This window comes from Glossina fuscipes, unplaced genomic scaffold, assembly GCF_014805625.2.
Source record: "Glossina fuscipes isolate IAEA_lab_2018 unplaced genomic scaffold, Yale_Gfus_2 0, whole genome shotgun sequence".
Lineage (NCBI taxonomy): Eukaryota > Metazoa > Arthropoda > Insecta > Diptera > Glossinidae > Glossina > Glossina fuscipes.
Window position 1 is genome coordinate 34,472,399 of NW_023998414.1, and position 16,282 is coordinate 34,488,680.

Sequence of the window (16,282 nt, forward strand, 5' to 3'; positions counted from 1 at the left end):
AGGATAGTTAAGACAGTTTCTCCAGACAGTGCTCTGAACATATCATACTTAACTCCTTCACAAGCTGTAGCGGTAGCTCTTCTACTGAAATATAAAACATACAATAACTCACGTAATGCGATAAGCGTATTATTGAGACTATTAGAAGGATTTGTAATCTGTTTGTCACTTACAATATAGCTTTTCGAGTATATTTCATTATCATGCTCGTTCCATACAGCGCAACCATTGAGTTTTTGACTAAAAACGCGAGTTGCTATTGCCACACAGCTCTTCAATCATGAGAGCAGTATGCGCCCTTCTAGCCTTTCTCAAAACGGATCTTCATTCCTTCGACCGTTTCTAGCAGACTTGATCTCAGATTGAAAAATACTTTGAAAAGATGATAAATTGGGTGGCACGTTAACTTTGGACAGACGGTCCACTAGGAATTTTCCATCTCTTTTAGAGAATTGGTGGAACTTTGAAATAAAGTGAGAGAGATGACTTTTGACAACTGGGACATTAGCAGTATTTCAGTTGAATGATAAAATAGTTGAATTAGAGGCACTTAGATCCACGTCACTACTCACTAAGCGATAAACTTCGATAACTCCGATAAACGGTAAAAGATAGAATTACCACTATTTAAAACCTTAAAAGTGCTGGCATTGATGGCAAGAATTCTGCCTTTGTTGGTTAAGAGCTATACCTATTTAGTGCCCAGATAAAAACTAAATATTAAACTCAGCTTACTGTCCAAGAGCTTGTGTAACTTTTCTAAATTATATATGCTCTAAATTATATATGAGCTCTATTAGTTCATTAATTTCCATATCCTTGTGTAGACTTCATAAGCAGTGCGTGCGCTTTGCTCCATGCAACGAATTGCCAATTACCTTAAAGCATTCATTATACATCTACAAGGGTCTATTAAGTTTGTGGGGGTGTATGTTGAATTGATTTGATAATGAATAACAATGAATTACTAAAACGTACGAAGCTTTGAAAAGCACTTGATATATAGAAATTGGATGGATTGAATGTAAAAGACACCCTCATTCACACAACCAATAATAGAGTTTAACGTTAAAATATATCACATTAAGGCATACATGTTAATGTTAATACTAATATGACTTTTATATCGTTCAAATTACTATAGCAAGAAGTTATTTAGAGGTATAAGAAAATTGATTGAGGAGAGCCTCGGATTTTTTTTTTTTTTTTTGCATTTTTAACATGCATTAGTTTAATTAAAAGTTGACGAAGAATAAAACAATAAGTTTTACTACTATTCAATAACTTCGGAACACTCGCTATAATAAACTGGTAAAGGAAAAAATGTCAAATATGATAGAAAATAGTGAGTTTCTGAAAATTGGGAGATGCGGATGAAGGCCGTTCAAAAGATTAAAAACGACAATTAGGACATGATGAGCAAGCTACGCATTGTAAATTTAAGTGTAGAAATTATATCATATTGCAAGGCAATTTTTATCAACCAAATAACACTTTTTACTTTTATCAACATTACTCCAGCTTTTGCTTAGTTTTATCAACATTACTCCAGCTTTTATTTAATTTTATCAGCATTTTATCAGCAGCCTTTGTTTAGTTTTGTCAACACTACTCCAGCTTTTTTTTAGATTCATTCACATTTGCAGCATAAATTAAATGTTAAAAACAACTCTGTGATTTCTCTATTCTGAACTTATGGTTTATTATTTATTATTTATATAATAAGCAGCTTATAAAGCTGCTCCCAAAAGCATATGCAAAATGGCAACTTTACTTAGCTTTTGTCAAAGGAACAGTAGCTTTTTTAAAAAAAACTGTGCTAATTTTGTCGAGAAAACTTCGGCTTTTTTGAAAATGTATACTCATTGTTCGTGTAGAAATAAAAAAAAACTACGGACAGACCAATGTGGAGAATTATTTCAAAAACAAAATTTCAAGACCTCAAATCCATTTTCTAAGATAAAGCTTTGCAGCGATCGAAACTAATTCTTTAAAAACGATTGCCAGCGCGTAACCAAATCTCTTTTGCCGTTTTTGCTAATTCTTATGCGCTAATTGGAGATAATTTAAACTAATGGTTTACATTTACAAAGACGTTTGAAAGATTTTAAATTTAAAAAAAAATCGGTCTTTCCATTCTTCAAAGTTACTTTTTCATTTTATTTAGATATTTATAACGGCGAGGATCAACTTCAAAAAGCTTATTTAGCCAAACCAACCTTATTGAACAGCTTATTTTTGGCAATTTGATTCATTAGGCCGTGTATTAATTCAATGCAGGTCCGGCTGTTGTCATGTGTAGCTTTGGTTAATTTATCATCGGTACGTTTTTCATTAACGTCTCCTCCTAAGAGCAAAAAAATGCTTAATAAAAATGTGTTCCTTTTTTTAATTAGCACAAAATTTACCTGTCACTAGAAGAGAGCCACGACCCAAACTGGTTTCACTTTGCTCTAATTTTTCAGCTAAATCAAATATTTGACTTGTAGTGTAATCGGAATTAGTTAAGAGTCCTGAAGTGCCCAAAATGTTGACCCAATATTTATTCCAGACCGAGTCCATAAGTTTACGATGAAGTACTGATTTAAAATAACTAACTTCCAGAGGATAATACTGTTTACAATGAACGCCGAAGTCTTCGATTTTATTTAACGGTATTGTCTGATATTCTGATGGCTCCTCGTTAGGAGGCTTATATCCCTTAGGATATGTGCGGAAAGCGCCTAAACACACCTTGCCAGCAGACATTGTACGTATTGGATCAACTACGATAGCTACAAACGGTTCTTGATAGGTCTGATTTAACATTTGGGTGCTAACATCAATGCCCGATAACCAACAACCGTATCCGGGATGGCTATGATACCAGCCGATAGCATTCTCTAATCGACCTACCTCCTTAGCAGAATCAATGTAAGTTGACATATATTCATAGGCCTGGGACTGAGCGTTGACACGGGTTTCTGTGCCCTCTACAGGCAAAGCAAAAGCGTCCATTACAATCTGAAAGTATATAGATACTCAAGTTGTATAAACAGAACACCGAATTCAAAGAAATTTCCTACCATGGTATTGCCTTCTACTTTACCCAATAATAAACCCATTATCTCTAGATTACCACCTGAACGAGCATGCATAACCATTTTCAAAAGTGATAAAGCTGAAATCTTTATATCTTTAAAATAATGAGGATCGTTTTCCCATGGTTTAGCATCTAATATTTGTCTCTGCTGCTCTGCGTCATAGCGGAATATTTCATCACAGCTGGGTAATGTTTTAATGTTATTTTCTAACTCCCACGTCTTACGAGAAGCTCTAGACGTTCCAGTATCCATTTTGTTGAAAAGTAACTGCTTAATAATAGAAGTGTTGAAAATTGAAATATCTGCGTTCAGCAGCTGTTAAGTAATGTTGCCGAATATCAGAAATTGATTTCAATTTGGGTTTATATGAATTAAAACACTTAACATGCTGACTCCAGTTATTACGGCCGCTCTTTTTTTTGTTACGTTTTGTACATAATTGTGACCAAAAATTACGACAGTTTATTATCTGAACATATAAACCACAAATCTATTGGCTTAGTCCATCTTCTTTCAACAAACCAAAAAAAAATATATATATATATATATGAATTTAAAAAAAAGTAAATTTATGAGGTGCATGTTACATTCAACGGTCTTTTTCAACCTCTGCAATGGAGAGTCAAAAAGTGCACTTTTCGACATGTAATGCTTTAAGAAATTGAACAAAGCTAAGACCTTAAAAGACAGAACATTTCTCTTAGTTTGACGACAAATTTTTAAAGACGATATTGAGAAAATGGCTGAATATATCTCAATCAACTGCTAAGTTAATATAATTTTACTATTTAATGAAAACAAAATGAATATCTAGTAATTACTTATGACTCGAGCTAATAATAAATTTTTGTTCGGTACCGCAGCCCTGGTGTAGGTTCGTTTGTTTATTTGCATAAATTGCTTTTTACCTAAACGGTCAATGCAAATGTTATCAGATATCATGTATTTGTAGTTTGAAACTGAATCTTCTGCGTTTTAAAGGCTTTGTAAACGCTAGAGATTTCACACAGCGTAACTTTTTAATGTTCTTCTTTTTAAATGTATTTACAAATCAATAATAACGTAAGTTTGCGCTCGTATTGTCTTCTTCACAAAGAGTTAAACTAAAAAGGAAAACTAACTAATGAAAAAATATTCTTTGTGTGATTTTGCTCTTTTTCATGAAAAAACAAAAAACCAACCAACATCTTACTCACCCAAAGCATCAGGAGCATAATGTCTAATGTACCTAACCAATGATATAAATTTTCAGTTCTATTTATATATCAAGAAAGATGAAAAGCGCAATGTTTGTACCGTTTTAAAACATAAAATTTATACATATATTTTGCAAAGGCAGAATGTCAAAACGGAATGTATCACGAATATGGTTTTAATATGGTTATCAAATATGCATAATAAAAAGATGCGGGAATGTTATCATTTCTAAACTGGTATGTTCTATCTTGTATTGATCAGATTAATATTTCGGGAATGCCGATTTAAATTATAATATTTTTCATATATCTCTGCATACGTCATATAAAGAATTAATATAATCGAACCACTGTTGTATAATTACTTTTAAAACACCTGGCAATGCCACATTTTAATTTTATTTCTTAACAGATGTTTTTTTTTTTATTATTACTTAGGAACACACATAACACACGTAATTGTTATATAGTTTTATTGTTGATTGGAGAAGGAAGTGGGAGAACGTGAAATTTTCGCCACTTTCGATTGATGACTGCAATTGGATGCGAAATGTTAAATAAAAGTTAATTAGCATACAAAATGTTTACAAAGTAAATGGTAAATTAGAAATTAAGTAATATATGTGTATATGTAAAGTTTTGTATATTTGCATTCGAAATATATCTGCAAGTGTTACGGTGAATTCACAACATTGTGTTTAGTTAAGTAACTCTTTGCATAAAATTGTTTTTTAGCAACTGTTCGTTTAATTAGAAAAGTTACTCCGCATTCATAATATGTATTCAAAAGTAGATCTTTAATTTTCCATAACTATCGCTTAGCTTAGCATTCACCAGCCTTTCATCACAAGGCTCCATTTCAAGGTGGACCAGATGAATTTTCTAGTAATAATACTTAAAATGGCACAGATTTAATGTCTTTGTTTGCGAACGCCATCTATATATGTGCATATTTTTGATGTAAAAGTGGCACCTGCCTTATATAAAGCAAAAAATCAGAAAGAATTTTCCACAGCCTTTCCGGAATTTGCAAATTTTATTCTTTAATTATTCTTTATTAGGTGCTTGTAAAAATTTTGATCACTTTTTCACCTAAAAAAACATTTGTTGTGGAAAGTTGGTACAGTATATATATATAATAGTTTCCATTTTACAATACTTTTGGCAATATGCCGATATAATGTCGAAAGAAATTGCATTGGTTGGTCAACAATCTACTCACCGTCCCGTTTTCGCGGTTCTTCAACTTTGGCACCATGTCTGGTGAATGCGCTAGATGTGGCAGAATTTCACATTCGACCTACAACCGTGTATCCTGGACAACTCTTGCAAAAAGTGGCCAAGAAAAGACCGTTGAACCTAAAACTAACAATTGGGATTTAAAGGACAAGCATCACCATAAGTCTCTGAACGTGTTCGGTGGGTTTCGGCAGCAGATTCCTATAAATAAACAAGAAAAGCAGTGAATTTGGAAGAAGAGGAATTTTGAGGGCTCCATGAATAGCGTTGCCGTACACAGAATAAATCAATAATATTAAATTGGAAACTGTTGTGTTATGTAGAGAAAGGTCAAAATCGTCGAATTCAACCGTTATGTACGCTGGTATTTCCCATATCTTTATCATTTTTACCTTTATTTTCTATATGGATATGATAGATTTTTTCCATTTTTGCACGTAAAGAGTGGAATGTTTCGTAAAGTCAATGTGAAAATTATCAGCCCTCTAAGTTTCATAATTTCTGAGTAATGAGTGAAAACCCACTAATTTTTGTTAAGAAAAACGGAGTTTTGTTCAGTTTATACTCCCCCGCAGGCTTCTGCTCTCAACAATTTCGCCCATTCTCAGTACCAAGCTGCGTGCAAAAGCTTTCAATGTTTCTATCAAATCGATATGTTCATTTTGCCCGACCAAGCGATTGTCAACGGCAAACATCACACACAGACACACAGAGAGTCAGCCCATGACTTAATCAATTCAATGGTGGGTATAAAACCCGTATAAATACGAGTAGCAGATCGATTAGCACTTACACGCTTGACAAAATATATTGTTTTTCTAACACACCGGAATCAGATATCCCTTTTCAGATGAATATAACTTGTACATTTGTTGTATCTTTTACAGACTCATGATTAGATTTCCTAAATGTTTGCAATACAACGAAATACCCCTAGTACCCGATAAAGTGTATATTTTTTTATTATCTATGTAAATAACTTAATCGATTTAAGTGTATGCGCCTGTTCTCTTTATAAAAATACATATTTGCCGGTAGGGACGCATAAATGTCGTAAATTGAATCCTAAGGCATTGTAAAAATTGTTCAATTAACTAAGAAATATATTAGTTTGGAGAAAAAGAAATCCATTATTTTTATATGAACTTCAGGACTTTATTTAACATGCTTCGGATTGTCCGATTTGGGTCAAATATGCACCGTTTTGTTGTACGATTTGTTGCCATTTTAAAGGTAACTTCAAAATGCCTCTCTCATAGAAGTCCTGGTCTCTATTTGCAAAAAACTCTAGGAGTCGATTTTCACAATCCTTCCTAGATTCCAATTTTTTATCATTAAAGAAATTTTCCAATGCAAGAAAAAGATGATAATCGCTTGGTGCCAAGTCCGGACTGTATGGCGGATGCATTAAAACTTCTCAACCAAGCTCCCGAAGTTTCTGGCGAGTTACTGTAGATGTGTGTGGCCTAGCGTTGTCCTGGTGGAACACGACACCTCCCCTGTTGGCCAATTCTGGCCGTTTCTGGGCAATCGCTATCTTCAAACGGTCCAGTTGTTGACAGTAGAGATCAAAATTTAGCGTTTGGCCATATGGAAGCAACTCATAATAAATAATCCCCTTCCAGTCCCACCAAATGCATAGCAAAACCTTCCTGGCCGTTTGAGGTGCTTCACCGCTCTTTGACCACGATCGTTTTCGAGAAATCTATCAGTGCAGCCATCTACCGAAAAAATAATTGATTTCTTTTTCCCCAAACTAATATATAAAAAAGTTACGGTTAGGCTTTTGTGTTCTCTCACTCTTTCTAAGTCGTCGCGGATATTTTATATCATATTCTGGATTTGTTCATACAAATATAGCACACACAAACGCAATTTTGAATTTTGATTATTTTGTATTAAGTTAATTAGCTTTTGCCTTAAAATTTACAGTCGGTTAACGAATTCTTTGCAATATGGTCAGAAAAGGAAAATTATCGTTAAAATTCTTGCTGCAGGCAGCGGTCTAAATCCATTATCCGCAAAACAAAACCCAGTTCATTTTACTCGCCTTTGGAAAATCGCGAACGAAATTAGCAAAGAATTCGCCTTAAGCAGATCGATAAATTGATAAAAAAAGGTGGGTAAATAAAGCGCAGATTTTCGAACCGTAGAAGTCATTTGTCAAAGATCATATCGACGAGAACGTTCAGTTCCAATCCAAAAAGTCAAACGCTCAATGCAAAGTTTATCAAAAAAACATGACGCAGATGTAATAATCTAACCTAGTTTTTTCTAGTTTCACGAAAGGTTTATTCGGCGGATAGTGAACTAAGCAGAAAAGTTTCGATATTTTATTATTATTATTTTTATTAAATAATAATTCAGGGAAATAAATTCTAAGACTAAACTCTTAAATCACTAGCCTTCTAAGGCTATTGGCTTTTATTAAAAAACTGTATCGCACTTGAGATTCGAACCCACGACCATTGAGTTGCTAAGTCGAGATTACTCGCCTTCGGCCACTCTGGCTGATTCCAATATTTTAATTTGCAGGTTTATTCATAATTGCCCAAGGCATATGCCAAGTATTATAAAGGTTTGCTTTCGCAACGAACTAAAAATGCCTACATTTAAATACAGTCATGACCTATATAATGCTTCACCTGCTTTCGTTATTAAGTATCAAAAATTTTTTTCTTGTTGCCATAGAAAGGCTTAGTTTTCATGAAAATCCTTGCATGACGTGGAGTTCGAAAACCAGATCGATGTAGTCCAACCTTACCACAGCAAAATTTATTCATTCAATCACTATTTTATCTCAATATTCATCATAACATACTAACGATTAGGCATAGTTATCATGCAATGGCAATATTTTGTTAAGAGTGCTTGTATGGAAGCGTGTTCATAAAATCAATCAATTCTATCTAAGGTATTCATATATCCATGTAACATAATAAAAAACCATTTTTTCTCATTTTTTTTGCCAATCAACGTTAGACAGTGAAAAATTTGTTTCACATAACATCTATAATAGTAGAGACGGATATATGGATATGCTTAAATCCTTTCAGAATTTGACGCTGATCAAGAGTATATATATATATATATGCTTTGTGTTATGTCTGAAACTTCCTTCTGAGCGTTGCAAACGTTCTGTCACAATGATTATACCTCTCATCCTTCAGTGATAGGAATGTTAGTAACAATGAGTGTTTGATTATTTGTTATGGTAAGCTTGGACTAAATAGATCTATTTTTCTTATGGGTAAATAAACCTTTACATGGCAACAATGAGCAATTTTCGATATTTTATGATTAAGCGCCATTTTCATATCTGCGATGTATTTGTCGCGTAATTTTGTGAACAATTGGCGAAATTTTTCTTCAAGTCTTCAAACAGTTTCAACGAACGACATGGGAAGCAAATATCCATTTTTTGAAAGTGCACCAATGAAAAAGTGTAGGTTTACAAGTAAACACACAATGCGAACGTAATGAGAGAATTTATTTACCCTTTTGCTGAGGGATGCATAAATCGCCTAATTCTCTGAATGTGATGTGCATGCATGTACACGCTTAAGTGTATAAGCCATTATTTATATCTCTTGAACTAAATCAATTCAGCCAAATTAAACGAGCTACGAATTTCAGCCAGGTCGTCATTTGCTTGATCGTTGGCCGAAGAGTATTCTTTGCATTATTTGCATGAATACCATGCCATGTAGCAATCAAGCTCTCACTCACTCACTAACATATGATGCTATCAGTTATTAATCGACGAACGATCCATGAAGACGTTTGCCTTTTTTGCTTTGCGATATACTCTCCTTTTAAATATCCATTAATCAAAAAAAAAAAAAAAAAAATTCAACGAAATTGTAATTAAAGAGGTTTGACGTGTGTGTACACACACTTTCTTTAATATTTACTTTTCATTTGTTAAATAATTTTACCAATTATTCTTATCATTTTTATTATTCGTAAATGTTCTCTTCTGATGTCATCATCACTCGCATTAGGGTAACGTTTACGGCAATATCGCGTGCGCCATTTGAATGCGGTGTGATTAACCTCGTCGTCGCGGGTTTTCCACATTTATCGCTTTCAAATGCGAATGCGGTATTTGGAAGAGCAAGAACACTTGAAGTGCATGGAAATAGAAGGCAATTAGTAAGGTTAGTGCTTCGCATACAGATGCTTTTTTACTTCAAAACAAATTTATTGAAAACTATAAAAATAATTAATTTCCATTTACTCGTTTATGTGAATTTCTTCTTATTTTTTTCTCTTGTTTTTTCTCTCTCTCTCTCTCTCTCTCTTTCGCTCTCGGTGTATCTGCATTCTTACCCGTCGATGTAATCAACAGCTTTTGCTCGCTAGCAATTCCTTCACGTACGCCAAAGATTTGTGCAACATTCTCAAGGTTACGTCGACATCATTTTCAGAAGCAACAGTTATTCATTCATCGGCAGCGACAACAAGAACAACAATTCAATTTTACTACGATGGGTTCCATTAATTGCAAGGAATATACAACAACAAATGTTGTGGATTCAAATAAAACAGAAAACGGTATGTATATAAGGAGAAAAGGATTACTGTGAAGAATTTCTGGCGCAAAAAATTATTATTACAGTTGTTTGTTGCTTACGTCTTATAAAATTGTACATATATAAATTTCTTTGCGGGAATCTTTACATGGATACGTAAATAATAGAATGCATCTAAAAAGCAAACTCTTTAAAAGATTGTTTTTTTTCAACAACCATCGAATGTGATGACATCGTTCCATTCATTCCTTAGTCGGTCAAATTTTGAATAGAGGCACTTACTTAATGCATTGTGCATTCTATATTATGTAAAGTGATTTGTTGGGATTTAAAAGTGTTCGCCTTTATGAAATTTGGAATGAAATCCGGCAAAAAGCATATGTTAAGGATTTTCGACATACGTATATTGCTTTACGATATAAGTGACATTTTAAAAAATAGTTGAACTTGTTTTGCACTTAACGGCAACTATCCAAGGGTTGATAAATATCATCAGTATTGACATTGAGAATATTGTGGTCGCAAGTCTCAATATAAACAAATAACTTATTCTCTACTGTGATTAGTAAGTTTTTAACCCTGAGCGCAGTCGTTTAGCGGCAATAAAAAAAAAATAATAATAATAAAAATAAAAAAAAAAAAGTGTAAAAAAGTAACTATAATAAAATATTTATTGGCTTAAGCGAAACTCATTTTCTATACGAAACGTTTAACAAATGCTTTCAATTAACTATTTTTATATATAAAAATGTCGAAAAATATACACTTTTGTGTTAGATTTGTATTGCATGAGTGTTTATGAATGAGTACGAGTCACCATGCAACAACAAACATACATATATATATACATATAAATATATATATATGTATATATGAATTTAATTAGACATTTGGAAGTGTACAGAGAATAGATACATACATAGTTACATACATGCATTCAAGGTTATCCAGTTATTATTAATTGGGTTATTGTTTGCAAGCGGTTTCAATTAATTAAAATAATTCACCGAATCTCTCCTACAAAATGTATTCGATTGTGGGGGAATCAATTTTCAAATAAATACTTAAGTAAATGTGAAAGCGCCTGCGCAAAAGCGCCTCGCGCAGATTTCTCAAAGAAATCTTGGATTTCTTACAATTCCCTTCAGGTGTTGTCATCATTTTGCACGGATTTCTAAAAGTGAAAAGTTTTTTTTATTACATTTCTAGCATTTCCCGTGAACTCTTTAACTAATTGAAAAATTCAAGTCAACAATTACGGCTTAATTGATTTTATGTATCTGGTCATCCATTAATATAACTGTTTAAAATCGAAATCCCAAAAAGTGTTAAGCGTCAAGTTCGAACCAACACCTAAAGTCCCTTGAATATATTTTATATCTCTCTCTCTCTCTCTCTTATAACTGTCTCATAGAATATCATATGTTGGTGGGACCGTTATGAAGGCGCTTTTATTTTACAATTCATTTTACGAATTGAATTTTCCGAACATCTGCTATCATCTTACTTTTAACTATAATGGATTTGGAATTCTCTTTGCAGTTGCACAAGAATGTGATTTTTTTGGCTTACGTTCGCTTTGAATAAAAAGGCTTAGTGGTGTTATAGTTGACTGCCGCCTTCAAACAAACACTTACGAGTTTTACACATCATTTTTGCGAATATATAAATTAATTACCGTACATTTTGGACTATAAGACGCACTGCAAACTTACAAGACGATTTTTAGAGATATGTATTTTAATATTACTTTCGCATCAAAAAAAAAAATTTTTTTTTTTCTTAACGTACCTCCTACTAGCAACAATGAGTTCATCTTCACTCTCGGTACTATCACTGGACTCGTTATTGTCACCGTTCGTATTAGTTTCATCTGAACTATTGCTATCGCACCTTTCAAACGTCAATTTTAATATTAGCTTCGAGCACATCCAAAATTTGAGGCCATTTTCTGTGTAAAAAGGTCCGAAAGATGCGGTACATTCTAGACTTTAGATATGTTTTTCTCAAAAGATTTTTCTCCCTTTTTTAACGTCTTATCTGCAATTTTTTTATATATAAATGCGATAAATTAAATCTTTCCACTGAATTGACCTTGACTATTTCACTCCAGTTATCATATAGCAACGCAATGCGTCATGTATATCTTTCATGTTTAAGTTTAGTATTGAGAAATACTCTTTTTTTTTTTTTTTTTTTGTTTCACTTGAGACGTTTTTCTATCAAATTTTTATTGTATTTTTGCTTTTAGTTAAGAATATTTTCTATTAAATAATTTTATTATATTTTTATATGAATTATGATGCAATTTTAGGTACCACAGGTTCGGGCTCTTATCACAGTACGTGTGAAGCAGAAATGTCTGATAAATATACCGATCCAGTTATCGTTTGTAATGAAAAGGATTTACCAGATCATGGCATGAAGCAATTTGATTTTATAGACAATAGTAAAGTGCTGTTAATAAAACAGAAGGGCCAACTGTATGCAGTTGGTCCTAAGTGCACGCATTACGGAGCACCTTTGCATACCGGAGTTGTAGGTGATGGTCGGGTACGTTGTCCATGGCATGGAGCCTGCTTTAGCATTAAAACTGGTGATATAGAGGATTTTCCCGGACTTGATTCGTTGCCTTGTTATAAAGTAGAAATTAAGAAAGACGGCAACGTAGCCGTTATGGCAAAAGAAAAGGATATAGCAATTGTTAAACGGCTTAAGGATATGGTTAAACGTGATCCAGATAATTGTTGTACTTTTGTGATATTGGGCGGTGGTCCCGCTGGAGGCGTATGTGTCGAAACACTGCGTCAGCAAGGATTTACCGGTCGCATTGTAATGGTTTCCAAAGAGCCTTATTTGCCATACGATCGCGTTAAAGTCTCCAAATCATTTGATGCGAAAATTGAAGCTTTACAGTATCGCGAGGTTGCATTCTATGATGAATATGGCATTGAGACCTGGTTAAATGTTGAAGCAACCAAGGTTTGTGGGGATAAGAAGATTGTCACCCTCTCGAATGGAATGTCTATAAAATATGATAAAATGTTTATCGCGACCGGTAGCGCCCCAACAATTCCGCCAATTGATGGAAGCAATTTAAAAAATGTTGTAACTGTTCGCGGATACGATGACTCACAGAATATACGCGCACTTGTAAACGAAACGTCAAATGTTGTTTGTTTGGGTTCCAGTTTTATTGCTCTTGAAGTCGCACAAGCTTTAGTTAAACAAGTTGCGAGCGTAAGCTACGAATTAATATTTAATTTATTTTATAATTAATAATGTATGAATTTTTCTTTTTATTTTAGATAACTGTTGTGGGTCGCGGCGCCTACCCTTTAAGTGCAAGTTTTGGAAATGAAATTGGCGAACGAGTTCTGCGTTTATTTATCGAGAACAAGGTAAACATGATTATGAATAGCGGCATTAAAGAAATACTTGGTAATAAAGATGGTGAAGTAGAAAAGGTGATATTGAGCGACGACACTACATTGCCTTGTAATTTATTGGTATTGGGAACTGGTGCCAAGCCGAATACAAAATTTTTGGAGGGTTCTGGCTTAAAAATAAATGCCGATGGTTCCATTAATACTGATATGTATTTGAAATCCTCTATGGAAAGCATTTATGTTGGGGGTGACATTGCGAATGCACCGGTCTACAGTTCTAACAACGAACTTGCCGCCATAGGTCATTATCAACTAGCTCAATATCATGGCCGTATAGCTGCCATTAATATGTTCGAATGCCGGCCAGAGATACTACGAGCAGTGCCGTTCTTCTTTACAATGCTTTTTGGTAAAGGTTTTCGTTTTGCCGGTCATGGTGACTTCTCTGATGTGGTTATCGAAGGCGATCTCGAAGGTATGAAGTTTGTGGCGTATTTCATAAACAATGAAGACAAAGTTGTAAGCGTTGCGTCATGTGGTCGCGATCCCATTGTAGCACAATTTGCTGAATTACAAAGTCAGGGCGGTACTCTAACGCGTAAAAATCTTCAAGATACCAGCGATCCAATTGCGTGGACTAAATTAATTAAATCGAATTAAATTATATAATCATTATTCAAATCATTTAAACTAATTATTTTGTGTTCTCTTTTACATCCGCTCGCGCTTTTTGCCTTAACTTACATTTCTTACAATATATTCGGGCAGACTTGATTTGTTGTATTTTTAAAGCCACATCAATGGTTAATAACAGTATATTTTATTGTAATTAAAACACATATACAAATGCATATTGTGAAAGCATCGTGTGATTACAAACAATCAAGAAAAAATATAATTTGCTGGCTTGATATTTTCATTACTCTTTGATTAACAAATTTTTGATTTGTTGCATTAATATTGCAAAACGAAAACCGGCATATGTAGTGAATCGGCGAGAATTCCTCCTGTCTGAGAATGAGACAAGCCGCGAGTTATCTCTTAGTTGGAAAAACTCTTCCTATTAACCTATTCACCGCAAAGATAGTCTTACGAAGTTCCTTTCTCTTTTGAAGGAATGTTAGATATATATATATATATATATATACTATTGTTCGATAAGCACTCAAAAGTGTAGAGAGAGAGAGAGAGAGAGAGAGAGAGAATACAATCTACCTTGTCTCTTAGATTTTGGGGGAGCGCGTGCTTTGTTATATAAAAGTCCTTTGATGTAATTAAAAGTTACTGGTACGCTGGATATTTCTGAGCGATTTCTTGAAAATTCGATTAACGAAAAAACTCATTTTAATAGCTTCAGTAATTCTAGTGCTTATGAACAACAACATGTCAGTTCATTTACGCATTTCTTGTCCTTATGTTGGTCATACCATTGCAACAGACCAATAGATCCTTAAGAAATTTACTTCACCGATTTGCAATTATTGTCCAGAAAGTGAAGATATATATAAATCGCTTATTTATGATTCATGAAATCTGTGTAAGAAAGTATAGATAATTTAGCATGAGTTGATTTGCATTTTACTAGTTTGTTGGCCCTAACAATGCCATTGCTGAATTCCGAAGCTACGGGATCAAAAAAGTTAATGGAAGCGCCCACAAATTGATATGCAAGACATTTTTAAATTCGTAGATTAGATTCAAAAAATTTTAAAACATCACAGAAAGTGTTCAATCGAGAATGAATGAATTTTGAGATTAAAACCAGTAAGAACGCCCATCCCCGTTATCCTAAACAGATAAAAAAAGTCAAAGAACTAAACTTTCATGCGCTCTAATATGAAGTAGACGCGGCTGATTCTTTCTATTTTTAAAAGAAGAGCTTTTTTTGCATAGGCGTGTCCTGTGAAAACTTTAGATCTCTTTCAAATACTTTTGCAAATTTGTAGACGATTGCGCTTCGGTTGCGCTAGACGATAAGAACGTTTACCACCGAAACAACACAGATGAGCATGCGGAAAAGTGGGCGGCCGTTCATGTTTCGGTGCACGCGCAATCTGAAAGTGAGTAAGAATTTATATACTTTATGGGATTCTTGATTTTGCGATAAAATGAAATTATAATACTTTACAAAGTTGAGTAGGCGTGGCCGAGTTCTTTCACTTTTATACCGGTAACGCAGCATCGCCCATAGAATATACGTTCGAATTTTTGTAAATTTGTCTGCTGCAATTTGTGTGTAATGAATAAAAAATAAATTTCTATTACTTTTGAAAAACGGAGATGTGCCCATTTTATGTACCTATTTTTATACTGTATGTGATGTGCCCTATTTTTATACTGTAGTGCGGGCGTGCCCTTTGAACGATTTAGCCCATTTGCAATACCAATCTGCGCGCAAGAGGTTTCAGTGTTTTTGCCAAATTTGAACTCGATAACTTCTTTTTTTGCGATCAGGAGAATGTTTACAACAGAGGTTACCGAGACGGACAGAAGGACGAAGGACGTGCTTAAATCGAATGAAAATTTTATGCTGATCACGAATGTGTATGTACCTTGTGGGGTCTTTGAAGGTTCTTTCTGAACGTTGCAAACGCTCTTCATCCCTCGGTAATGGGTATAAAAAATGATTAGCTTAACCGCTCTGATTCGTTCTCGAGATTAAGCGGATTTCATAATATTAAGATTCTTTTAAAAAAATTTTCATGGCTTTTGTCGCTTTGGGGGCAACTAATGCAATGAGCAAATTTGTTAACAAAAAACAGATTAAAAATCCTTTGCTCAGTATCAGCATCAATAGTAGGCGAGTCCAAGATCGATCGCGGCAAATTTTTTTATTATTA

The 16,282-nt window shown here is 33.9% G+C and overlaps 2 protein-coding genes across 4 annotated transcripts; one reads left to right on the forward strand and one right to left on the reverse strand.

The window, feature by feature from the left end:
* Positions 1–1,736: 1,736 nt before the first annotated feature.
* LOC119639288 (COP9 signalosome complex subunit 5-like) lies at positions 1,737–3,384 on the reverse strand. The gene is made up of 3 exons (XM_038036589.1): positions 3,066–3,384; positions 2,409–3,003; positions 1,737–2,347 (listed from the first exon to the last, which is right to left on the reverse strand). The coding sequence occupies exons 1-3, from the start codon at positions 3,333–3,335 to the stop codon at positions 2,202–2,204; spliced, it is 1,011 nt and encodes a 336-aa protein (XP_037892517.1). The 5' UTR covers positions 3,336–3,384; the 3' UTR covers positions 1,737–2,201.
* Positions 3,385–4,763: 1,379 nt separating this feature from the next.
* On the forward strand, positions 4,764–14,372 carry LOC119640097 (apoptosis-inducing factor 3-like). Of its 3 annotated transcripts, XM_038037926.1 has the most exons (5): positions 4,764–4,870; positions 9,523–9,678; positions 9,870–10,075; positions 12,368–13,293; positions 13,362–14,372. In XM_038037926.1, exons 1-5 carry the CDS (start codon positions 4,860–4,862, stop codon positions 14,100–14,102), a joined length of 2,040 nt encoding a protein of 679 aa, XP_037893854.1. In that variant the 5' UTR covers positions 4,764–4,859; the 3' UTR covers positions 14,103–14,372. The 3 variants fall into 3 exon arrangements, with proteins under 3 accessions (XP_037893854.1, XP_037893843.1, XP_037893862.1); XM_038037915.1 differs by lacking the exon at positions 4,764–4,870 and having other exon boundaries at positions 9,425–9,678; XM_038037934.1 differs by lacking the exons at positions 4,764–4,870; positions 9,523–9,678; positions 9,870–10,075 and adding an exon at positions 10,841–10,859 and having other exon boundaries at positions 13,362–14,353.
* Positions 14,373–16,282: the final 1,910 nt, after the last annotated feature.

Coding starts and splice junctions, on each gene's coding strand:
- LOC119639288 (XM_038036589.1), bottom strand. CDS start 3,335: ATGGATACTGGAACGTCTAGAGCTTCTCGTAAGACGTGGGAGTTAGAA. Junction 3,004..3,065: donor AAGTAGAAGGCAATACCATG/GTAGGAAATTTC, acceptor ATATACTTTCAG/ATTGTAATGGACGCTTTTGC. Junction 2,348..2,408: donor TGGCTCTCTTCTAGTGACAG/GTAAATTTTGTG, acceptor TTTTGCTCTTAG/GAGGAGACGTTAATGAAAAA.
- LOC119640097 (XM_038037915.1), top strand. CDS start 9,488: ATGTTCTCTTCTGATGTCATCATCACTCGCATTAGGGTAACGTTTACG. Junction 9,679..9,869: donor AATAGAAGGCAATTAGTAAG/GTTAGTGCTTCG, acceptor TGTAATCAACAG/CTTTTGCTCGCTAGCAATTC. Junction 10,076..12,367: donor TTCAAATAAAACAGAAAACG/GTATGTATATAA, acceptor ATGCAATTTTAG/GTACCACAGGTTCGGGCTCT.